The 27,829-nt window shown below is 36.9% G+C and overlaps 1 protein-coding gene across 1 annotated transcript; it reads left to right on the top strand.

Moving 5' to 3' along the window:
- Positions 1–6,251: 6,251 nt before the first annotated feature.
- Positions 6,252–26,033, top strand: LOC110441518. Its single transcript, XM_021484690.1, has 2 exons — positions 6,252–6,823; positions 25,412–26,033. Exons 1-2 carry the CDS (start codon positions 6,287–6,289, stop codon positions 25,544–25,546), a joined length of 672 nt encoding a protein of 223 aa, XP_021340365.1. The 5' UTR covers positions 6,252–6,286; the 3' UTR covers positions 25,547–26,033.
- The last annotated feature ends 1,796 nt before the right edge of the window (positions 26,034–27,829 follow it).

Genomic DNA, 27,829 nt, shown 5'->3' with positions numbered 1-27,829 from the left:
ACTTTAGACAGTACATACGAAACCTCATTGTACAGTTCTCACAAACTATAGACAGTATGTACAAAACCTCAGAGTTGAGTACCCACAAACTTTACACAGTACAAACGAAACCTCATTGTACAGAACTCACAAACTATAGACAGAACGTACACAACCTCAGTGTACAGTACTCACAAACTATAGACAGTACATACAAGACATCAGTGTACAGTACTCACAAACTATAGACAGTACGTACAAAACCTCAGAGTTGAGTACTCACAAACTATACACAGTACATACGAAACCTCATTGTACATTACTCACAAACTATAGACAGTACATACAAGACATCAGTGTAAAGTACTCACAAACTATAGACAGTACGTATAAAACATCAGTGTACAGTACTCACAAACGATAGACACTACGTATAAAACATCAGTGTACAGTACTCACAAACTATAGAGAGTACGTATAAAACATCAGTGTACAGTACTCACTAACTATAGACAAAACGTACACAACCTCAGCGTTGAGTACTTACAAACTATAGACAGTACATACAAAACATCAGTGTACAGTACTCACAAACTATAGACAGTACGTACAAAACCTCAGAGTTGAGTACTCACAAACTATAGACAGTACATACGAAACCTCAGTGTACAGTACTCACAAACTTTAGACTGTACATACGAAACCTCATTGTACAGTACTCACAAACTATAGACAGTACGTACAAAACATCAGAGTTGAGTACTCACAAACTATAGACAGTACATACAAAACCTCAGTGTACAGTACTCATACACTATGGACAGTACGTACACAACCTCAGTGTACAGTACTCACAAACTATAGACAGTACGTACACAACCTCAGTGTACAGTCCTCACAACATATAGACAGTACATACAAAACCTCGGTGTATAATACTCATAAAGTATAGACGTTAGGTACAAAACCTCAGTGTATAGTACTCACAAATTATAGACAGTATTTATAAAACATCAGTACACAGTACTCACAAATTATAGATAGTACGTACAAATTCTCAGTGAATAGTACTCACAAATTATAGACAGTACGTACAAAACCTCAGTGTATAGTACTCACAAACTATAGACAGTACGTACAAAACATCAGTGTACAGTATTCACAAACTATAGACAGTACGTACAAAACATCAGTGTACAGTACTCACAAACTATAGACAGTACGTACAAAACCTCAGTGTACAGTACTCAAAAACTATAGACGATACGTACAAATCCACAGTGTACAGTACTCATAAACTATAGACAGTACGTATAAAACATCAGTGTACAGTACTCATAAACTATAGACAGTATGTACATAACCTCATTGTACAGTACTCCCTAACTATAGACAGAACGTACACAACATCAGTGTACAGTACTCACAAACTATAGACAGTACGTACAAAACCTCAGTTACAGTACTCAGAAACTATAGACAGTACGTATAAAACATCAGTGTACAGTACTCACAAACTATAGACAGTACGTAAAAAACATCAATGTACAGTACTCACTAACTATAGACAGTACGTACACAGCCTCAGTGTACAGTACTCACTAACTATAGACAGTACGTACACAACATCAGTGTATAATACTCATAAACTATAGACAGTACGTACACAACCTCAGTGTATAATACTCACAAACGATAGACACTACGTATAAAACATCAGTGTACAGTACTCACTAACTATAGACAGTACATAAAAAACCTCAGTGTAGAGTACTCACTAACTATAGACAGTACGTGCACAGCCCCAGTGTACAGTACTCACAAACTATAGACAGTACGTACAAAACCTCAGTGTACAGTACTCACAGACTATAGACAGTACGTACACAGCCTCAGTGTACAGTACTCACAAACTATAGACAGTACGTATACAACATCAGTATACAGTACTCATAAACTATAGACAGTACGTACACAACCTCAGTATACAGTACTCACAAACTATAGACAGTACGTAAATTGTACATACCCTCAGTGTACATAACTCATAAACTATTTACAAACTGGATATTACATAGATGGTCAACGCTAATTGATAACACACCCCAGCATCAATGAATGGGTCACTGAACCATGACATAGCCTTTTATACATGTACGTCTAGTGATTTCGATATAAATCAGGAAGGATTATGAACAAGTTATAAAACAATGATAGCACTTTTTTGAAAACATACTCAAATCTGATCTTGAGGAAAAGAAAGATCCAAGAACTCAGAGCAGTTATCATTTATGGTTTATTTATCATTTTGTAAGACAGAATTACACACACACACACACATATACATGTACGTATCATCTCTACGGTATTCTTTATCCATAGATCATCTACTACTAGATAGGTGATCTGACAATATCATGAGTTTATTTTGAATGGAAAATAATAAACACTTTTTAGACATTTTTAAAGTTTATTCTTATATTTTATTTTCATAGTAGACATGTAGTTAAATATACTTCCGTACTACATGTAGAAGACCAAACACTTCCTTGAATTTTTTTTTTTTTTTAATTTATCTATTTTTATCTGAAAGTCTAAAATTACTTAATAATTTAAAAAAAAATAAAAAAAAATGGGGACAATTGAAGAAATAATGGCATCCCCCTGCTAATACATATCTTTGGTGCATCTTTGGTGCATAGGATATCTTTAGGGTCAGGAGCCTCCAACCCTGCGTTTGCAGAGATTGAGAGAGAGAAACATGGTGTGTATACAGTAGTTGATCTTTCCTCCCCCCTACCTTCTACTCAGATTTGACCGCGGGGCTCTGATGAGGAGATAAATGTGATTTGACATCAGCCCCTATACCTAGTGTAAACACACACCCTCAGGACATTTCAACCCCTGCAGTTTCTCCTGTTCTAGCTACAGGTTTCACACAGGTTAAATTTACCTGTAATTATTTAAAAGTCAAATTGGATACATGTACCTACATATTTTTTTTCTATAAATAAATATTTTGTTTGAAATCAGATCTACATTCGTGTAACCACAGTGCATAGTTACCCATCATGAATGGGACAATAGCTATATTTAGTACATAGTATTTTTTCTTATTCACAGCACATGTAGTTACCTCTGCATTCTATCCTAACCCTTGATATAAATAATTACAAATAGCTACGCTAGTCATGTATGAGAGATACATCCAATGTGTTGACCCCTTGCATCGCGGGTGTGTGTAGAGGAGTGGGTACGTTCATTTATTTAAAACTATTGTATGAAACCTAGGTAACAGAGGTACCTTTCATTCAAGGAGCTTTTTTGTAACATATGGAAATAACATTTTATTGATCTGACTAAATGTTTTAATAGGCTCGATAAAAAGACACCAGATGTGATTTCAACAAAAAAAAAAAACCGACTCATTCTGTAACGCGCTGATTTTATTTAAGATACGACCGTATTATTTGTTCAGCACTTCTAATCAGTACAATCCTCCAGCACGACGTTATAAGCAATCTGTGCATTTCCGTCCTTAACTCGACATTTGGTAGCTTGATGTAAATCAAAAGATTGCAGAGCACTATCGGGAATATTAAATAATTAATAAAGATGTACTTAACTTGACATTTGGTAGCTTGATGAACATCGCCAAATTAAAGAGTACTATCGGGAACATTAAATATTTAATAATGATATACTTAACTTGACATTTGTTAGCTTGATGTAATCACCAGATTAAAAAGTACTATCGGGAATATTAAGTAACTAATAATGATGTACTGAACTCGACATTTGGTAGCTTGATGTAAATCATCAGATTAGAGAGTACTATCGGGAACATTAAATAAATAATAATGATGTACTTAACCCGACATTATAACCAGGGCCTTCATAAAAAAATACCACTTTAATGAATTATAAGATAAATTCAAAAAGGTATGGGCATATGAAGCTTAAATCAGGAACAGTTATTTTCAGAATTCATTTTATGACAAATGGGACCTCATTGACTTACACCTGTGTAGGTGTTAAAGGTACGGTAATACAATTCCTCCTAGAGCATTTAAATGACCCAAATACCTTAACATTATATCAGCGTCGTGTGCAATATATCCCAACTGTTATTGTGATACCAAATATTACACTATTTCAAAAAAGAATTGTTCTCTTTATTGAATATTAAAGCAGAAAAGCATGTGAAATTTCATTACTAATGAGAACATTTCCAGGTTTGACAGGTTAATTTACATAGTTCTAAAACGAGTCTATTTTTCATACTTGCTTGAAAGATGGCTACCAATAATAAGTTTCAACACTAGGAATTTCAAAAAAAAAATGATAGCCGGTAAATTTGTCATATAACATTTTTGATACAAAAAAAAAGAGAAAAACATAGCTTTCTTTCCACTTTTCCTTTAAGTTGTGTTTCTTCATGACCAAAGATCATTGGGTCTTGATATTTGGCAAGTAGGTTGTTCATGTGTATGGATTTCAGTTTTGTAAACATTGATGACCTTGACCTTCGTTCAAGGTCACAAAATCTTTGCTAGAATAAAATGTCTGCATGGGGAGTCAGACAAGGATATTTTTCCTTGCTTTATTTGTTTAGAGTTAACGATATAAAATAATGTAATTTTCCTTCATATTTTGATTAGTGAATGGGTAATAGGCAAAATAAAATAATAACTAGAACTGTAAGCCAAAGGTAACTACTACCACCCGCTCCTATATAAACCAGAACTGTAAGCAAAGGGCTAACTAAGACAAAGCATAGCAAAGCAATCCATAGTCACCCATCGGTAATTATTTAAGTATATAGGTCACTGACATACTTCCTGTACTCCCTTCCAATGCCAAACATTCTTACATGACCCCACCTTTGTATTATTTTTTGTTGATAAATGTTTATTGATATATATCTTCTCTGACAACGTTATCGTTGTTTTTTTTTGGGGGGGGGGGGGTTGGATGGTTTTGGGTGGTTTTTGGTGGGGGTTTTGCTTTAGAGTGTTCTTACACAGAAACATTAAATATGCGTACACATATGTGTGTCATACATAAGACATGGCCAATACTGTTACAGTTTAAACAAAGAAACATTCACACACACTAATCTTCATCACTCTAACAATTGTGATATACATTTGTTTATTTTGAGTAACTGGTTGCTCCAGTATAAACCGCAGTATTATTATTATTTCATCGTTTTTGGATTATGGTTTAAATGCTTTGGGGTTTTTCGTGGTTCCTGTTTTTGCCTTTTCATATGAGGGTTAGTTTCCGATTTTGTGCTGGTATTTTATAGTCAACAAATCGACACGGCAATCATTTGCAAAACTGTTCTGGGAAATGCAACTTCATTAGCTATCCTGGGCGTGCAGCATTGATCCTACAGTGTTTGTGCTTCACTGTAGGACACGACATTCATGGTCTCTTGCTGTGTTTGTAGTGTTGGCGCGAACTATACGCATCAGTGGTACATGATTGTGGAAATAGTTCGGAAGTTATTTTATAGGCTTGAAATTCCCTCCAGAAAAGTAGGCTTTCAGTATCTGAAATGAAATAAAGGATTCACGGGATAAATCCGTAGGTATTACTTCCTGTCACCGGGAACTCGTACAACCTTGAAATCATTATATTAAAGGGTAACCCACTTTCATTTAGACATCATAAAAGCTTTGTAGTAACAGTATTGACTAAAGTGATGATCAGTATTTTTGTCATAAGACTTAACGACTTTTCTCATTGGCATGGTTCGTTTGTCACATATTCGTGCGTTATCATTGAAGGAATTTAGGAGATTATCTGAAATGTTCTCTGCTCCTTATACATAGTACGAGATGTTTGCTAAAATTAGGTATGCATATGTTACGGTTGTATTGACTGACTGTTATACAGACGGTTTAGCCCAGCTTTAAGTAATAGGTATCGTTAGCGCAGCGTACACACATGTTGGTTTAACTACTAAACTTTCACCAGTGGTGTTTGCAATTGTTTTTTTTTAGAAATATAAATCAATATAGAAAAACATGTAAAAATAGAAAGAAATGATGATGATGATGAGTCGCATTTTTTATAACAGAAAGTTTGAAACTGTATTATGGAATGTCCTTAAAACGGCTATAGGTTATTGGATGTCACCTTGAACTAGGTTTCCCGCACAAATGGCACCAATATAATTGAAGTTAAAATAGTTAACCTGATATATCGGTTGCTTTGTTTATTGATTTTTGCTCTTTATTACAGTTTGACGTAAATGATATGGAATGGAATGAAATCTGAGAGTGCTGTCAACTAGACAATGGCTTTGTACAAAGCTCTGATGGAGGAGACGCCATTGTCGCGGACCAAGGAACCGGATAGTGCAATAGATGATTCCACTGAAGTCCTGTCCAATTCTGAGGGTATAAGTTCATTAATTACGCGAAAATATTTTGACCCTGTCACGGACAACAATGATTCAGAGGCGTCAACAAATGTGTCAGAATTGCCGTACACTGTGTTAAATTCATCGCGTGATCACGAGAACACAACCTGTGGAAAGTCATCGTCATCACTTACAGACCATAATATCTTTTCGGAAATACCATCGTCTTCGGCACCAGAAAATATTTTAACTGAAATAACAACGGAACTTGTGTGTGATACTAGGCTAACTGAGACATCATTCAGGCAACAACCATCAAGTGAGGAAAGTCCGAGCTTAACGGGCGTGAGACGTGATACACTGGGTGATCATGGTGACAGTAGCACACAAGCTATTGGCGATGATGGAGGTATTAACGTTGACCGGTATCAACCTGGACCGCGGGTAACTGTGCACAATCTACACCAGAGTGTAAGTTGCGTCATTTGTCAAATACACCATACTGACAGCGATATAGACAACAGAGGGGAACAGTTTATGTATAGTGACGCTGACAAATTATATTGTAAGAGTTTAACGCAAAATAAAAATACACCTGCTTACAAATATTCTAATCGGAAAACGGACGAAATTACAGACAGACCGTTTCGTGATCAACCTACAAAAATCAATGCATGCTCTAAAGATAATATTTGCAACAAAATGTCTCAAAATAACGAACGGAGTATCGACCAAGCTATAACGGACGAAGGACAAACACGTGGACATTGTTTGTATTTATCGAATGAAGCACTTAATACTGACAAATGTAATCAACTATCAGACCATGTAACAACAGACTTTGTTCAAATGATAACGAAGAATGGACACAAGTATGGTGATGACTTTAGCAGAATTAATCCGAAAGCCGATCGAAAAGATAGATGTCAAGCGCTTAACGAACAAGACAAAACCAAAAATAATAGCCGATTTCACGATACCGCTGATTTGAATATTCAAAATATGGATGCATCGCAAACCGATACTTTGCTGATAAAGATAGTACCCGACCCCACTGTCAATACAGAAGCAAATCCTGTTTTAGCCGAGGTGAGCAAACTGATGAGTGATTTTTTGGCAAAAGCATTTGCTCTTAAAAACCTGTTAATATTTCTATTACACTGTATCTATCTACATTCATAACATAGATCCTCAACATGCTTATTTTAATAATGGTTTTAAACAAACGTCAGTTAAACGTTTTAGATATAGTTCTAAGACGTATTTCCAAACATTTCCTCCCGCATGAAGCATATGTTGGGGTTTGCGTATGTCTATTAGTTTATATATGTGTATGTCTATAAGTGTATGTATGTCTATTGATATATATGTATATGTCTATAAGTATATGTATGTCTATTGATATATATGTGTATGTCTATAAGTGTGTGTATGTCTATTAGTATATATATGTATATGTCTATAAGTATATGTATGTCTATTGATATATATGTATATGTCTATAAGTGTATGTATGTCTATTGATATGTGTATATATATGAGTATGTACATGAGTATGTGTATGTCTATTAGTATTTATATATATTTATCACATCATCGGTCTGTTATCCAATGAATTCGCCCGTGTAATATTTCTACATATGTCACTAGTGTAATATACCCTGGAGCGTTTTTCATTGGCTGTGCCAGTCAGAAATCGATTGTGAGGTCATAATATGGACAATGACGTGGCGTCATAAATTGTGAATGGCGCAACAAAATGGCTGTCTCCGTTTGATTAAGCCCTCTGCATTTTGGCTTTAAAACCTGTCTCTTAATATGTGTATGAGTATGTCTATCAAGGAGGCTCCACCCTTTCGCAGTTAACCAGCAGAATTCAATGCACTTGCATTTTATAGGGATCTTGATATTTTACAAACCACTATTTTCACAGAGTTATTGTAATTGCATTTGTGAACCGATTTATAGCTGACAGAGCGTAACTCGCTGCTCGACTAAAAAAGTCGTAGCCACCAAGAGCTTGTGAACTACTGTTAGCACGTGATACGTACAGGTGAGGTCGGTAAACAAAAACGCATCAGTCTGCATTCCATGCGCCTCATATACGACCTTCTTGAAGTCGCCTGCTCGTATGTCAGGGTTTTCCTTTGAGTTAATTAATATCTTTGTATCATAAGCTTTATTTATGAAGTACGTGTGATTACACATGATTTCCAAATTATTAGTAAGTCTCGATATCGGGTGTTGACATACCATCGTCAAGCACGTGTACTATTGTTTACCCGGTGTTACTATAATTTACACAACGGTAATGGAATGCCCGATACGCAATACGGAAAGGACGACACGAAAATACGACAAGATAACATGTGTATTACGAAGGGTGGGAAGAGCATGTCTTCCATAAAACCACGCAAAATGGGAAAAAACGTCCAGATGGGTGTTTCTAATATAACGCAAACAGTTTGTTTACTGTAAATGATAGCATATCAGAGTTAGAAATAATCAATAAAAAATCATAAATTATGTACAGTTGTGGGATCGCACAACGTTACACGATGTGCGGTGTGCGCACGATGTGTGCACGGTGTGTGAACGGTGTGTGCACGATGGGCGAACGATAAAAAGCTGGACGATCATTGCTTGCGCACATATGTACGCACGATGGACGGACGTTGTGCGATAACAATCGTGGTTGGTGTAAATTGAGGAATGCCTTAACAATTTATACGGTTTCATGTTTAAACATATAAACTTGATGTTTACGTATGTTTCTATATTCTAGCAACATCTATAAACTTATCTTTCTGTCTATACATTCTTATATTTAGAAATTGTGTTTTCTGTGTTTTTAAACAAACTTAATCGACACATGTAAAATTACAACACAATCCCGTATACAGGTAAACATAACCACTTTGTACATGTACCTGGACCGTAGTTTTCTCCCCGCCTGGGGCACTTACGTAACTCGTCGGGTAAGGCCGGGGGTGTGAAAATCCAGGTGAAGGGGAGCTATAGGCAAACGAATGCAAATAACAAATACTATTCATTACGGTCAAACGGTATCGCATATCAGCTCTGTGTGTCAGGCACTGGTCAGGTAAAACTCCGGACACTCATCAAATTGTTATTTACCTGTTCTGTTACCTTGGAGCCAAACCCATTCTTGACAGCCTAACGGTCGCTGTAATACTGTGTAACACGCATTGTGAAATTGTATAATCTTGATTATTGTGATGAGAAATTACAGAAATATACACAGTGTACATTATCGCATACAAGCCTTCCGTATTTTTGTCATTCCGTAATTTTGATCTACAAATGATACCAAATCGCACAATTGTGCGGAGAGAAGCGCACAACGGGGCGAACGATTGCTAAATCGCACAGTTGTGCGCACCATGTGTGGACGATGTGCGGACGGTGTGTGAACGATGTATGGACGGTGTGCGCACACTATTTTTGGTGCGTTGTGCGGTCCCACAACTGTATCTATTTTTAGTAACAGTTGATATACGAATTAGTTGAAAATCTCAATTGAACTTGTCAAAAATTGAGAAAAAACATGGTAATAAAAGTACCTTGGAAAAATAAGTCAAACTCAAGACTTATTGTTCAAACATAATTGAAGAGTTAGATGATTGTTTGCAGAACATTTATAAATTAAAATTAAAAAAGAAATTAACGGGCAACTTGTGTTAACCTTTCAAAAATTGGCATTTTGCCAATTTTTTAAAACTTTTAAAAATCATGCGACTACTTTTAGCAAAATGTCTTAAGGTAGTTAATACAAATGAATGGAATTAATTGCTTAAAAAAGATAAGTTATTAAAGTAAATAATATAAAAAAATTAGTGATGGCAAATGTATTTCAATATAGCAATTTATGGATGAAATGTGCATACATTTGCACTGAAATTTCACCTTTATTTGTAACTTAATAAGGATTTAATGCCACAATTTTGACATTTTTACAGTTCAAATAATAAAAAAATTATCGGGCTTTAAAATAAGTTTATGTTCTTTAAAAAATAACTGTGTTATTAATTTGATTCTTCAGACATATTTGGTATTTTATTGATCCTTTTGATGTTGCAATAGTGTGTTATTTGGAATTTCATGCTTAAAAACCTTTATTTATGAATACATTTGATAAGAAAGTATAAAAAATAATTCAAATGTAAAGGTAAAATAAGATGTGGTGTCTAAACAAATATTCGTAAAAAAAACAGTGTATTATAAGAAAAGAAATGAGCAACAGTATTTGAGTGCTTTCAAAAAGAGTTATTTCCCTTTCCGGAACTCTTCAAATACAGTGGTGCAGAGGTAGCAGTGTACAGAAGAAATGGCTTGACCCTAAATATAAAGGGCATGTCTCACATAAACATGGATAGTGAATTCAACCTGCACAACACACCTATATATATACATATTATTAAACTACATCTTGATTTCATTTTGTTTAGAAGACTATTTTTTTTTTCAACAACTGTTTTCCCCAGATTTGGGACTTGTTAAAACCATGGTTACCACATTAAAAAACACCAAAATATGCAAACAAATATGATTTTTAACTCAAAATTTGACCCCCGCAAGTAGAATTGTTTTTCTTAAAACCTGTCTGAAATTAAATATCGCCTACTCGGTAACAGAAATACTCAGGTTTTAGCATAGGTCATTCCGGTAAATTTTTCACAATATTTACACATGTGCTGAGTACAAAAATGAACTACATGAAAAGTTAGCTTTTGTTGTGTAGACACAGATTTGTCAATGCCCAAAACTGTAGTCTCAAACCAAACCAATTTTTTTTTGAAAAATTATTTGCTGAGTAAGCAATTTTTGAATATGTGTCATATTGAGATAAAATATTTGATGACTATAAAAGCTTATACCATTTGATAAATGTATGATAGTGTACGACAAAATGACACAATCAGAACTGAAAGTCTTTACAAAAGTACAACAGTGCTTACATCACAGTAAATAAAAATACATCATTATCATTGACAAAAATATCGACAGGCGAGACCAGGCGCTGTGGGAGAGGCAGCGCTCTGTGCCAACGAACAAAGCATAAACGATTTTTGTGACATCGTGAACAATTGCGATAATATTATTATATACCTTTTCTCAAACTTCCGGTTGATCTAAATTGGTTCTAGATTTATGCGAAATGCGAACATAAATGTTTTAACATTTAGAAGAATTCCGTTTCTTGTGAATCAGAGACGAAAACAATGTTTGGAAATATTTTTTAAAGCAGCATTTTTTTCGATTAACCAAACCAAAAGATAAAAGAAGAACGAGACAAAACACAAATTAATTTGGAAAAAATAACGCCCATTCATGTTTGTCGTGAAAAGGAATCATTGAAATAGATAACTGCGGTTTTTGCAATCAAATCTATCTTTATTTCCCCCAAGAAAACGTATTATATTATAACTATGCGACGTGTACTGTTATACTGTGGGTAAACTCTATTCAATACAGTGTGTATATAAACTCTTACGATAGGCGGAACGTCCCACAGTAACTTATATAATACATAGTGTATACACTCACTATTGATAGGTGAAACGTCCCATAGTATCTTATTCAATGCAGAGTGTATACACGCTCTATCGATAGGCGGAACAGCGTGTATATGCACTCTACGATAGGCGGAACGTCCTACAGTAACTTATTCAATACATAGTATATATACTCTCTATCGATAGGCGAACGTCCCGTATTAACTTATTCAATACAGTATGTATACACTTTCAATCGATAGGCGAAACGTCCCATCGTAAAATATTCAATACAGTGTATATACACTCTCAATCGATAGGGGAATAGTCCTGGTGTTACTTGTTCAATACAGAGTGTATACACTCTCAATCGATAGGCGAATAGTCCGGGTGTTACTTGTTCAATACAGAGTCTATACACTCTCAATCGATAGGCGAATAGTCCTGGTGTTACATGTACTTGTTCAATACAGAGTGTATACGCTCTCAATCGATAGGCGAATAGTCCGGGTGTTACTTATTCAATACAGTGTATATACGCTCTCAATCGATAGGCGAATAGTCCGGGCGTTACTTGTTCAATACAGAGTGTAAACACTCTCAATCGATAGGCGAATAGTCCTGGTGTTACATGTACTTGTTCAATACAGAGTGTATACGCTCGCAATCGATACGCGAATAGTCCTGGTATTACTTGTTCAATACAGTGTGTATACACTCTCAATCGATAGGCGAATAGTCCGGGTGTTACTTATTCAGTACAGTGTGTATACATTCGCAATCGATAGGCGAATAGTCCTGGTGTTACTTGTTCAATACAGTGTGTATACACTCTCAATCGATAGGCGAAACATCCTGGTGTTACTTATTCAGTACAGTGTGTATACATTCGCAATCGATAGGGGAATAGTCCTTGTGTTACTTGTTCAATACAGTGTATATACACTCTCAATCGATAGGCGAATAGTCCTGGTGTTACTTGTTCTATACAGAGTGTATACACTCTCAATCGATAGGCGAATGGTCCGGGTGTTACTTGTTCAATACAGAGTGTATACACTCTCAATCGATAGGCGAATAGTCCTGTAGTAACTTATTCATTACAGTGTTTATACACTCTCAATCGATAGGCGAATAGTCCTGTAGTAACTTATTCATTACAGTGTGTATACACTCTCAATCGATAGGCGAATAGTCCTGGTGTTACTTGTTGAATACAGTGTGTATACACTCTCAATCGATAGTCGAATAGTCCTGGTGTTACTTGTTCAATACAGTGTGTATGCACTCTCAATCGATAGGAGAATAGTCCTGGTGTTACTTGTTCAATACAGTGTGTATACACTCTCAAACGATAGGCGAAACATCCTGGTGTTACTTATTCAATACAGAGTGTATACACTCTCAATCGATAGGCGAATAGTCCTGTAGTAACTTATTCAATACAGTGTGTATACACTCTCAATCGATAAGCGAATAGTCCTGGTGTTACTTATTTAATACAGTGTGTATACACTCTCAATCGATAGGCGAATAGTCCGGGTGTTACTTATTCAATACAGAGTGAATACACTCTCAATCGATAGGCGAATAGACCGGGTGTTACTTATTCAATACAGAGTGTATACACTCTCAATCGATAGGCGAAATGTCACGTAGTCGGGAACGAATATAGCGTTTAAAATTCACCACATCGTTGTATTTATGTATACTGCACAGTTCGTTTACTCAGTCATAGATTGACAAAGGGACCAGTTGGCATCGAAACGTTCCGATACGGTATACTTTTTTTGTTATTAAGAAAAGTTTTTAGCCATACATTTCTACCAACTGATGAATCTGATTGAAGGACAACAAATCATAGAGCTTCCCAGGTTCTAACTTGATTTATGAATTGAAAAAAAGAAACTGCGAATGGCGAGCTCATAAAAAAAAGATTTCTGTTATTTATATTATAAATCAGGCGGATATACTCGTAATTACGAATAACATATTAACGACTGTATTACCTGATGGTTCGGGATAGGCAGATGCTAATCTGCCTGATATAAGCTCTTAACGGATGTTTATCATAAACCATTGCTAATACTATGATGTAGTAGCAGCTGTCTATTTATTATTTATGGCCCGGGCTTGCTGTCACATCTTGGTCTCCAGTATACAAATACAGTATTCCACTGATATACTATTAAGGATGAAATTCAATGGAGAACAACAAGTAACCGACATCTATATACAGGTTAAGTACACTAATTCAACCCATAGATCTCGTGAAACACACGGTCTTGGCCCTTATTTAAGCTTTTTGTAACCTAAATTAAGATGTTATCACATGTCTTACAATTCGTAAAATTACGGCGAGGTGATGCTCATGCGTCTACTCCAGGATAGGAAATATCATAAACCGAAGCTTGCTCTAAATTTCCTATGTTGATCAATCAAAATTTGATAAAGTAGGCCATATTCACGATAGTTTCGTGAACAAAGTACATTTTACCTTTTCTATTGGCTAGCTTGTGTCCGGACTATTGGCTAACTTGTGTCCGGACTATTGGATACCTTGTGTCCGGACCATTGGCTAACTTGTGTCCGGATTATTGGCTAACTTGTGTCCAGACTATTGAATACCTTGTGTCCGGACTGTTGGCTAACTTGTGTCCGAACTATTGGATACCTTGTGTCCAGACTATTGGTTACCTTGTGTGCGGTCTATTGGTTACCTTGTATCCGGACTCTTGGATACCTTGTGTCCAGACTATTGGATACCTTGTGTCGGGGATACTGACTGGTTGGAGTATGTTCTTAGGCACTGTGCTATAGGATACCTTGTGTTGGGGATACTGACTTGTTGGAGTATGTTCTGAGCCACTGTGATATAGGATACCTTGTGTTGGGGATACTGACTGGTTGGAGTATGTTCTTAGGCACTGTGCTATAGGCTAGCTTGTGTCCGGACTATTTGCTAACTTGGGTCCAGACTATTGGATACCTTGTGTCCCGACTATTGGCTCACTTGTGTCCGGACTATTTGCTAACTTGTGTCCCGACTATTGGATACCTTGCGTCCGGACTATTGGATAACTTGTGTCCGGACTATTGGATACCTTGTGTCCGGACTATTGGATACCTTGTGTTCGGACTATTGGATACCTTGTGTCCGGACTATTGGTTACCTTGTATCCGGACTATTGGATACCTTGTGTCCGGACTATTGGCTAACTTGTGTCCGGATTATTGGCTGTTACTGCTTGGTACGGGTAAGGTCAAGAATACATCGTTATTTAGAAAACGTCTAATTTTCTGCCAGACCACATATATGCAAATTACATCAAGCTAAAAAAACATATTAAAACAAAAACAGACACAAAATGCAAAATCCATCTTAATTTTTTTGTTTGGATTACAACTTGATCTGTTATATCAATATGATATTTGGTAAAACACAAATTAAACAGCTACATGCAATACACTAAATGTTTTCAATGTTTTTGACGAAACAGAAATTACTCGTTCAAGATTAAACAAATAATGACAGTTATTATTGCATTTAAAAATGAAACAGGGCCTTGCACATGCTTTTCATTTAATGAGTGAAATAAAAAGATCAACCCTAACAGTTCTTGGAACAGAGCAAGGATTGTTACTCGTAAGTGGGAGTATAGGGTTATAGAAGCACTACTGGCATTCCAGTGACGGCTTACGTATGTACACTAACTAAATGTTGTTCAGCAGCATCAAAACACCATCGCTCACCATTATACCGGTAAGCCTTGGTCGTGTCGACCAATACAGCAAACATGCAAGGAATCTATACCTATATATATATACGTCGTTCCTCTAAACATTACTGCTTCTTTACCCCCTAATATAGAATTTATAATTTAATCAGTTCCAGACAATGCAAACTTCATTAACATCTATCTAACTGGACGTAAGGTTAACATTATATACACACGTTACGCCACACGAACGATCTAGCTGATCCTGATGGTGAAACAACATTACATATATATCAACACTGTTAAGTCATTGACTGTAGAAATGCAGCAAAACGTTCCGTCTATCGACTTATATTAATCAGAATTAAATTGAAACGTGCACCTTTCCCACACACATTCAGTATACTTTTAATCTCATTGACCGTTTTGCTCTTAATCACATCCATGGACACTCATTGCTGTCGTTTATAACTTCATCATAAAAACCATTCCACTCCGAATTGTACTCCGTCTTTGTAGTGTTTTAGGGTGAAATAAACAAAACAACATTGAATTTATTGAAGGTTTCTTCATAAGACCAGGTGGCATGTTGGTTTTCTTTTCGGAATCACCAATATATTCAATAAATCAGACGATGTGATGATCAATTGTTATTTCCATGTCCCTTTTTTGTGCTAACACAGAGCTAAAAAGAAACTGACTAGGAAAGTAGAACTCTCGAAGCATTTTAAATTTCAACACAGATAAACCGCCCGGGGTGTTGGACCTCGCCCAGTATCCTCCTTGTGATCATAACTGTTCATTAAGGACTCGAACAACTAAATCATTTACTATATGTTATTGCTAAGCTTTTGAGCTAATAGCGTTAATGTTTGGAGGTCAACACTAGATTCACAGATACATAATTACAAAGGTTTCTAAATCATTTTTTGGTCAATTTAGTGGCATATAAGAGCGCTACAGGCGTCTGTTTTTTACAACCGGAAGTTTACAAGCCAAACCGCTGAAGTGGGACGGGGACACCCCCTGAAATTTGACCCCATATCAATACGCCATTACATTTTTCTAACATTCAATATCTGTAGATTTCATGCAATGTAAAATATGTCAACAAATACCTATTTAAATTACTTATAGGCACTGTATTAAACCGGAATAAGTTTTAGATAGGGATTACAATCGTATCAAACACTTACTGATTGGCTAATTTAGTTGTGTGATACATTAAAGTGTTATTGTGTCAAATTTGTAGTGCTTCACTTTTGTTGTCGGCGTTGAACTGAGGTTGTCATGATTGTAGGCTTTCAGTTAGTGTGTTTAGGTCTGTTTGCCAGTCTCACACAACTTTCCAGAAATTACGCCATCTAACAGCAGCATACATGTGCGTGCTTTTGTGTTAGGCCTGTCATTGATATATACAGCGCCAGTTGTTAAACGTTACTTTGAGGACATGCACTGTTTGCCATCCTCACGTCAAACTCGCCGCTGTTACCTCGTTGAGGTCGTGTTTGGTCCCCTGTTTTATCGGAGATACCGACTGGTTGACGTATGTTTGAGGCAATGTGCTATAGGCTACCTTGTGTCGGAGATACCGACTGGTTGAAGTATGTTCTGAGGCACTGTGCTATAGGTTATTTTATCGGAGATACCGATTGGTTCGGGTATTTTCTGAGGCACTGTGCTATAGTTTTTTTTCTTTCTGAGATATCGACTGGTTCGGGTATTTTCTGAAGCACTCTGCTATAGGCTATTTTATCTGAGATACCGACTGGTTCGGGTATATTCTGAGGCACTGTGCTATATGCTAATTTATCGGAGATACTGACTGGTTCGGGTATGTTCTAAGGCACTGTGCTTAAGGCTATTTTATCGGAGAAACGGACTGGTTAAAGTATGTCTGAGGTACTGCGCTATATAGTCTACCTTGTGTTGGGGATACAGACTGGTTGGAGTATGTTCTGAGGCACTGTGCTTTAGGTTATTTTTTCGGAGATACTGACTGGTTGGAGTATGTTCTAAGGCACTGTGCTATAGGTTATTTTATTGGAGATACCGACTGGTTGACGTATATCTGAGGCACTGTGCTACGGGATACCTTGTTTTGGGGATACTGACTGGTTGGAGTATGTTCTGAGGCACTGTGCTATAGTCTACATTGTGTTGGGGATACTGACTGGTTGGAGTATGTTCTGAGGCACTGTGATATAGGCTATCTTGTGTCGGGGATACTGACTGGTTGGAGTATGTTCTTAGGCACTGTGCTATAGGCTACATTGTGTTGGGGATACTGACTGGTTGGGGTATGTTCTGAGGCACCATGATATAGGCTACCTTGTGTTGGGGATACTGACTGGTTGACGTATGTCAGAGGCACTGTGATATAGGCTACATTGTGTTGGGGATACTGACTTGTTGGAGTATGTTCTGAGGCACTGTGCTATAGGCTACCTTGTGTTGGGGATACCGACTAGTTGATGTATGTCTGAGGCACTGTGATATAGGCTACCTTGTGTTGCGGATACTGACTGGTTGACGTATGTCTGAGTCACTGTGATATAGTCTACCTTGTGTTTGGGATACTGACTGGTTGGAGTATGTTCTGAGGCACTGTGCTATAGGCTACCTTGTGTTGGGGATACTGACTGGTTGAGGTATGTCTGAGGCACTGTGATATAGGCTGCTTTGTGTTGGGGATACTGACTGGTTGACGTATGTCTGAGGTACTGTGATATAGGCTACTTTGTGTTGGGGATACTGACTGGTTGACGTATGTCTGGGGCACTGTGATATAGGATACCTTGTATCGGGGATATTGACTGGCTGGAGTATGTTCTGAGGCACTGTTATAAAGGCTATCTTGTGTTGGGGATACTGACTAGTTGACGTATGTCTGAGGCACTGTGCTATAGGATACCTTGTGTCGGGGATACTGACTGGTTGGAGTATGTTCTAATGCACTGTGCTATTGGCTACCTTGTGTCGGGGATACTGACTGGTTGGAGTATGTTCTGAGGCACTGTGATATAGGCTACTTTGTGTCGGAGATACTGACTGGTTGGAGTGTGTTCTGAGGCACTGTGATATAGGCTACCTTGTGTTGGGGATACCGACTAGTTGACGTATGTCTGAGGCACTGTGCTATATTCTACATTGTGTTGGGGATACTGAGTGGTTGGAGTATGTTCTGAGGCACTGTGATATAGGCTACCCTGTGTCGGGGATACTAACTGGTTGGAGTATGTTCTTAGGCACTGTGCTATAGGCTACCTTGTATTGGGGATACTGACTGGTTGGAGTATGTTCTGAGGCACTGTGATATAGGCTACTTTGTGTTGGGGATACTGACTGGTTGACGTATGTCAGAGGCACTGTGCTATAGGCTACCTTGTATTGGGGATACTGACTGGTTGGAGTATGTTCTGAGGCACTGTGCTATAGGCTTCTTTGTGTTTGGGATACTGACTGGTTGGAGTATGTTCTGAGCCACTGTGATATAGGATACCTTGTGTTGGGGATACTGACTGGTTGACGTATGTCTGAGGCACTGTGATATAGGCTACTTTGTGTTGGGGATACTGACTGGTTGACGTATGTCTGAGGCACTGCGATATAGGATACCTTGTGTCGGGGATATTGATTGGTTGGAGTATGTTCTGAGGCACTGTGATATAGGCTACCTTGTGTTGGGGATACTGACTGGTTGACGTATGTCTGAGGCACTGTGCTATAGGCTACCTTGTGTCGGGGGTATTGACTGGTTGGAGTATGTTTTGAGGCACTGTGATACAGGCTATCTTGTGTTGGGGATACCGACTAGTTGACGTATGTCTGAGGCACTGTGCTATAGGATACCTTGTGTCGGGGATATTGACTGGTTGGAGTATGTTCTGAGGCACTGTGATATAGGCTATCTTGTGTTGGGGATACCGACTAGTTGACGTATGTCTGATGAGGCACTGTGGTATAGGATACCTTGTGTCGGGGATACTGACTGGTTGACGTATGTCTGAGGCATTGTGATATAGGCTACTTTGTGTTGGGGATACTGACTTGTTGGAGTATGTTCTGAGGCACTGTGCTATAGGATACCTTGTGTCGGGGATACTGACTGGTTGACGTATGTTCTGAGGCACTGTGATATACGCTATTTTAAAATCAAAGTTAGTATCACTCGCCGGTTAACCATTGTCTAGTAGTTTACTGAATTGACTCACGTTTGATGCCGGTCTTCTGTCTAGTGATGACTTCCTCCTGTGTCCAGATACTATTTGCTTACTTTTACTCTCGGCTATGTTCGTCGACGGACACAATGATATTTTGTTTACATATAAGAACCAAAGCTTCACTATTAAACTCAATTATTTAGAAGCTTTTAACCCACTTCCCACTGTGTCGAAGTTTCCCAGATATGCTAATCTATCTGCGTGGTTTAGTGGTTTTGTTTTATTTGTTTAACGGCCTATTAACAGATAATGTAATTTAAGGACGCGCCTCTATGTGTGTAATGTACGCATGCTTCTGTGAATGTGTACTGAATGCAGAGTATGTCTTTGTATTAGCCACTTTGTGATAACGCGGATCTGATGCCGACTTTAGAGTGCTACTTCACTGCAATGACACGCGGAAGGCATCCAGTACAGTATTCCATCCGGTCACATTATAGTTACATCTGATAAACTAGTTGTTGCGATAACCATATAAGATCTGCTGTCCGTTTAGCAGGAATAACAATTATCATTTTAAGGTCGTTTGGTATGTCCCGGCCTGGGTAGAGAACCTATTGCCTATCCCACTTGGGCGAACGCTCAACATTAAGGCCAGCATTGCCATTAGGTAACAAAACGTTTTTTACGAATAGCAAAGCAATCAAATATCCAAAATATTGCTAAAGGGACAGCAGATCTAATGTGTTTTTCAGTGCCCCCTTAGTAGAAGACAATGAAGAAAGCCCTTGATTCTGCAGCGGCCCCGTATTAGTGACTATTTTACGACATGTAGTGGGATACATCAGGGCCATTTCCCCTGAATCTGCAGGGGACGGCTTCCTTGATGGAATCAAACCACAAATTCTACTTGTTTTGAACAAGTGATCCTTTAATGATAAAGTTCGATTTTTTAAACAAAATAAAAACAAGTAATACTCCTGATAATTACATGTAATCACCCACCACACAATTTTGTTTGACGAAAAATCACAAAAACCTATTCACATTAATTCAAAAATTATCACAGAACATCCAAATGACGCAAATGAGCTCCTTCGTTTTGTAATGTTTCTGTATTGAATATGTCTGTGGCATGACACTATTAACATTAAGATGTACGGGCTTAAATCTGCTCTTTACAACAACAGTAATCTCACGGACTGTTTTTTTATGGAAATGATTATGTTGAGTATATTTAATATGTACACGTGTTACAATTGTTTTGTCTTCAATCATACATGCACGAATATAATACGTGACAGTAGAAGGAAACAGCCGATTATAAACTTTTCCTATCATGCAAGGCCATTTCTAGAAAAAAAACCATACCTGTATTAGCTTCAAGCTAGATACTTGTAGGTCATTAATCGATACATCCTTCATCTGTGCAACTTGCAATGAACCGCAACCTGTACAGTACAGCTACAGTGTACACAATGTAACACTGTATGCAACCTGTACAGTACAGCTACAGTATACACAATGTAACACTGTACGGAACCTGTAACGTACAGCTACAGTGTACACAATGTAACACTGTAAGCAACATGTACAGTACAGCTACAGTTACACAATGTAACACTGTAAGCAACATGTACAGTACAGCTACAGTTACACAATGTAACACTACACGCAACCTGTACAAAACAGCTACAGTGTACACAAGTAACACTGTACACAACCTGTAAAGTACAGCTACAGTGTACACAATGTAACACTGTACGCAACCTGTACAGTACAGCTACAGTGTACACAATGTAACACTGTAAGCAACATGTACAATACAGCTACAGTGTACACAATTAACACTGTAAGAAACATGCACAATACAGCTACAGTGTACACAATGTAACACTGTACGTAACATGTACAATACAGCTACAGTGTACACAATGTAACACTGTACGAAACCTGTACAGTACAGCTACAGTGTACACAATGTAACACTGTAAGCAACATGTACAATACAGCTACAGTGTACACAATTAACACTGTAAGAAACATGCACAATACACCTACAGTGTACACAATGTAACACTGTACGCAACATGTACAATACACCTACAGTGTACACAATGTAACACTGTACGCAACATGTACAGTACAGCTACAGTGTACACAATGTAACACTGTACGCAACCTGTACAGTACAGCTACAGTGTACACAATGTAACACTGTACGCAACATGTACAATACAGCTACAGTGTACACAATTAACACTGTAAGAAACATGCACAATACACCTACAGTGTACACAATGTAACACTGTACGCAACATGTACAATACACCTACAGTGTACACAATGTAACACTGTACGCAACATGTACAGTACAGCTACAGTGTACACAATGTAACACTGTACGCAACCTGTACAGTACAGCTACAGTGTACACAATGTAACACTGTACGCAACATGTACAATACAGCTACAGTGTACACAATTAACACTGTAAGAAACATGCACAATACACCTACAGTGTACACAATGTAACACTGTACGCAACATGTACAATACACCTACAGTGTACACAATGTAACACTGTACGCAACATGTACAGTACAGCTACAGTGTACACAATGTAACACTGTACGCAACATGTACAATACAGCTACAGTGTACACAATTAACACTGTAAGAAACATGCACAATACACCTACAGTGTACACAATGTAACACTGTACGCAACATGTACAATACACCTACAGTGTACACAATGTAACACTGTACGCAACATGTACAGTACAGCTACAGTGTACACAATGTAACACTGTACGCAACATGTACAGTACAGCTACAGTGTACACAATGTAACACTGTACGCAACATGTACAATACAGCTACAGTGTACACAATTAACACTGTAAGAAACATGCACAATACACCTACAGTGTACACAATGTAACACTGTACGCAACATGTACAATACACCTACAGTGTACACAATGTAACACTGTACGCAACATGTACAGTACAGCTACAGTGTACACAATGTAACACTGTACGCAACATGTACAATACAGCTACAGTGTACACAATTAACACTGTAAGAAACATGCACAATACACCTACAGTGTACACAATGTAACACTGTACGCAACATGTACAATACACCTACAGTGTACACAATGTAACACTGTACGCAACATGTACAGTACAGCTACAGTGTACACAATGTAACACTGTACGCAACATGTACAATACAGCTACAGTGTACACAATTAACACTGTAAGAAACATGCACAATACACCTACAGTGTACACAATGTAACACTGTACGCAACATGTACAATACACCTACAGTGTACACAATGTAACACTGTACGCAACATGTACAGTACACCTACAGTGTACACAATGTAACACTGTACGCAACATGTACAGTACAGCTACAGTGTACACAATGTAACACTGTACGCAACATGTACAGTACAGCTACAGTGAACACAATGTAACACTGTACGTAACATGTACAATACAGCTACAGTGTACACAATGTAACACTGTACACAACCTGTACAGTACAGCTACAGTTACACAATGTAACACTACACGCAACGTGTACCGTACAGCTACAGTTACACAATGTAACACTGTACGCAACCTGTACAGTACAGCTACAGTGTACACAATGTAACACTGTAAGCAACATGTACAATACAGCTACAGTGTACACAATTAGCACTGTACGCAACATGCACAGTACAGCTACAGTGTACACAATGTAACATTGTACGCAACATGTACAGTACAGCTACAGTGTACACAATGTAACATTGTACGCACCATGTACAATACAGCTACAGTGTACATAATGTAACATTGTACGCAACCTGTACAATACAGCTGCAATGTACACAATGTAACACTGTACGTAACCTGTACATTACAGCTACAGTGTACACAATGTAACACTGTACGCAACCTGTACAATACAACTACAGTGTACACAATGTAACACTGTACCTAACCTGTACTGTACAGCTACAGTTGCACAATGTAACACTGTACGCAACCTGTACATTACAGCTACAGTTACACAATGTAACACTGTAAGCAACATGTACAGTACAGCTACAGTGTACACAATGTAACACTATACGTAACCTGTACATTACAGCTACAGTGTACACAATTTAACACTGAAAAAACATACTAAATGTAGTTATGTAATCATCACACAAATTATTTGTTTAAAATGGTCGAATCTTTTGTTCATTTACCGTGCTACCATTAGTTTTTGTATACTCCTGAAACCAAGACTAGCATTATTTGTTATTCTATTGGGAGCATAATAGCAAATTTAAAAATATGAACACAAGAGTTTTCGATGTTGCTCAAAAGTGTGGACATGCGAATTAACTGTTTGATAGGTCAGCTTAATTGGAAACATTACATGGTGGATATGAACTTACTGTTAGGATATCTTACTTAACACGTAATTACACATTATTTTGTTCCTACTTTACAATCATGTTTTATGCACTTTTAACTGCGTATACAATTTGTTTTCTTATATTGATCATAAGGAAGGGAAGAATTTATCTACTTTATATAATGAATAAGTCTATAAAAACTATATTAAGGAAGCCTTGCTTTTTTACAGTAGAAATCAACGCTCTAACTGGCCAACAATGTCTTGTCAACTATACAAGTGTGCTACTATACCTTACTGTTGATTGTAGTGTTACTTCTGGGAGTGGCTCCCACAAACACAAACAAGAATAGAATATCTTGTTATTAGGTAAAGGCATGAACAGTTAATATATTGGTATTTCCAGTGCACTTGCATTGTGTAACTGGCAATATTTGAGCATATTAGAGTATACCTATATTTAGCTGATTTTTTTCCGAAAAGATATATATCAATAGCTCCATGTATCGGAGTAAAGCGCAAATGATATGAAACTTCTTTACCTATTAGTGATTTTCAGAATTTTCCGATAAACTTGCAATTTTGAATACATGTACCAGTTCCTTCCAGGCAATTCTCAACCAAGGATAGTATTTAGATTTATCGTTGTAAAGTGTTGCATTAAGCATAATTTTGCACATTTGACAAAGGACACCCCAGGCCACATTTTCTTTGACGCTGTAGTATCACTCGATAAATCTGTCAGATAAGTAATTCGACAGTTAATTGTGAAGAAAATAAATCATAATAGTTCTAATTTCTGAAATGAAGATACAATCGACATTTAAGGTGTATTAAGGTGGAATAGATAACGAGGGAAGACAAACTGGTAGGGGAAATAATTGACAAAGGCCAAATCAGTTAAGTAATATTATCTTCAATAATATAGAATCCTGAGTTACATGTATATATTTCACCATACGCTCATTATATATATTTTATTGATTTTTCGTTTTAATTTCACCAATAAAATATGCATAAGATATTCTTAAAATACTAATGCAATTAAAAGTATTTGTCTTGTAGTTAAAATAAATCATTTGAATCTCTGTCAGCAAATAAAAAGGGCAATGAGTAACACACGTACATATCAACAATACATATCATTCTGCATGTTAACGATGCACTGCAATCTAAGACTTCTCGAGATAGCAGTGTTTACTAAACTACACGTATTTTTAAATGTTTATGTTTTTGTGTTTAAGGCACTGGCACGACGGGATGAAATGGTGAAGGACCTCAGTGTGGACGGGTCTGGTTTAAAAGTCATGTGCTGTCTGCTTGGTGTCATTGTTGTATTCGCCATCGCAATAATATCCATTGTGGTAACAGGATTATGAAGGGACGCTCTGAATGGAACATTCAATAGAAATGAATGGCAAGCAAAAGACTATATCTGGATGTTGATGGCAACAGCTCTTTTAAGATCTAACACTTCGCCCATAGCTTTTTTGTTTATACATAATATATATTACATTTATAGTTTGTGTGTTTTCATTTCCACATGTGTTTTAATACAGTCCATTGGTTGATTTTATCACTAGTTACGACATTTCCTATCTTATAGCAGCTGTTTTGCAGGAAGTATAATAGCATTTGTAGAGAATAATGTACTTGAGAAACTGATTTTATTAACATATAAATACTAATGGTGTGATATCCGCCAAAAGAAGGAACTGTTTTTTTTATTACTTTTGAGTATCAACTTGATATACCTGTGCCAATAAAAAAACACCACATATCTGAAAGGTTTTATTGCGTCTGACATGACATGGAAGCATGGTCGTACATGTAACAATGTTGGTTAGGAAACTTAACCATTTTGCAGGAAATACAACATGAGATATGAAACAATGATGATCCTGTCTGATTTCTTACGGATTTAAGAATGTGAAATTTAACCATGAGATTTGAAACAAGATAGCCAACTCTGATTTCTAACGGACTCAAGGAAACATCATAACAGGATTCGGTGAAACCCGCGACAGAAATATGAGTACGACATTAAGGATAGTAAAACTGTTGGAATACAGTACCAATCTTGTAATAAGCCCAGAGAGACCACTATGAAGTATGGGTTCACGCGTGTAGGATTGGCTTAAGGAACAGATAAATGTTTTATATATAGGCTTAAAGAAGGGATACAGTTATATTGATTGAAAGAAGGTCAAACGCTATATAGGCTTATATAAGAGATAAAGTTATATTGAATGATAGCAGGGTTAAACGTAAGATGGGCTTATAGAAGGAATAATGGTAAGATTGTCTTATAGAAGGAATAAAGGTATATTGATTGATAGAAGGGGAAAAGAAAGATTGGCTTATAGAAGGGATAAAGGTATATTGATCGATATGATGGATAAAGGAAAGATTGGCCTAAAGACGGAATAAAGGTATATTGATTGATAGAATAAAAAAAGGAAAGATTGGCTTATAGAAGGGATAAAGGTATATTGATTGATAGAAGGGGAAAAGAAAGATTGGCTTATAGAAGGGATAAAGGTATATTGATCGATATGATGGATAAAGGAAAGATTGGCCTAAAGACGGAATAAAGGTATATTGATTGATAGAATAAAAAAAGGAAAGATTGGCTTATAGAAGGGATAAAGGTAAGATTGGCTTGTAGAAGGAATGAAGGTAAGATTGATTGATATAATGGATAAAGGTAAGACTAGCTTATAGAAGGAATAAAGGTAAATTGATTGATAGAAGGGATAAAGGTAAGACTAGCTTATAGAAGGAATAAAGGTATATTGATTGATAGAATGGATAAAGGTAAGACTAGCTTAAAGAAGGAATAAAGGTAAATTGATTGATAGAAGGGATAAAGGTAATATTGGCCTATAGAAGGAATAAAAGTATATTAATTGATAGAATGAATAAAGGTAAGACTAGCTTATAGAAGGAATAAAGGTAAATTGATTGATAGAAGGAATAAAATCGTATTGGCTTATACGAGATATTCCATAAGTATAAAGCCGCTGTAAAGGTCGGGTGTGTTTATTACCGTACAGGATCTTATTCCGGGATAATTACGGTATTCAATCAAAGTTTTAATAATGAATGGAAGACAAATACATGCGGTCACAACACACAGTTGTCTTGTATTTTCAAGACTCGTTGCATTTTGATTAATTTGATTAAACTGCAAAAATGCAGAATCTTAAGATCATTCTTGCCGAGAGGAATTGGAGTAGAAAGTTGAAAATGTTTGCACAAATTATGTAACAGGCGGTCACATGGTCTTGTTGATAAACAGTTTAAAAAGTTATACTGCATACGAAATTGTTTTATTGTATTTCAGAATGAATTACGATGACTCAAAATCAAAATGTTTAATACTTATAATGCCGTCGAAAACTTGTACCACCTATTGTACAAACACACTAGCCAAACTGAAGCAATACTTTGAGATTTTGTTAATATTTTCATGCTGTAGTCACCCAATGATTGAACATATATCACCGTGTGTAGATGTAAAGTTCTTTATTACCAGTGGGGAGATTTTATAAAAAATAATCACACAATGGTTTAACAATTTAAATAAAAATTTCCTTTGACTTTGTTGTATGACATTGAAGAGTCATAAGTTAATTCTAACTTCGGTGACCACACGTTAC

Source organism: Mizuhopecten yessoensis, unplaced genomic scaffold (assembly GCF_002113885.1).
Source record: "Mizuhopecten yessoensis strain PY_sf001 unplaced genomic scaffold, ASM211388v2 scaffold716013, whole genome shotgun sequence".
Taxonomy (NCBI): Eukaryota; Metazoa; Mollusca; class Bivalvia; order Pectinida; family Pectinidae; genus Mizuhopecten; species Mizuhopecten yessoensis.
The sequence above is the reverse complement of the archived record's forward strand: the minus strand, read 5'-3'. Positions and strand labels throughout refer to the sequence as shown.

Bases quoted from the DNA above. Each gene is read 5' to 3' on its own strand.
- LOC110441518 (XM_021484690.1), top strand. From the start codon at position 6,287: ATGGCTTTGTACAAAGCTCTGATGGAGGAGACGCCATTGTCGCGGACC. The intron at 6,824-25,411 runs GTAAGTTGCGTC...TTTGTGTTTAAG, and splicing joins TGCACAATCTACACCAGAGT to GCACTGGCACGACGGGATGA.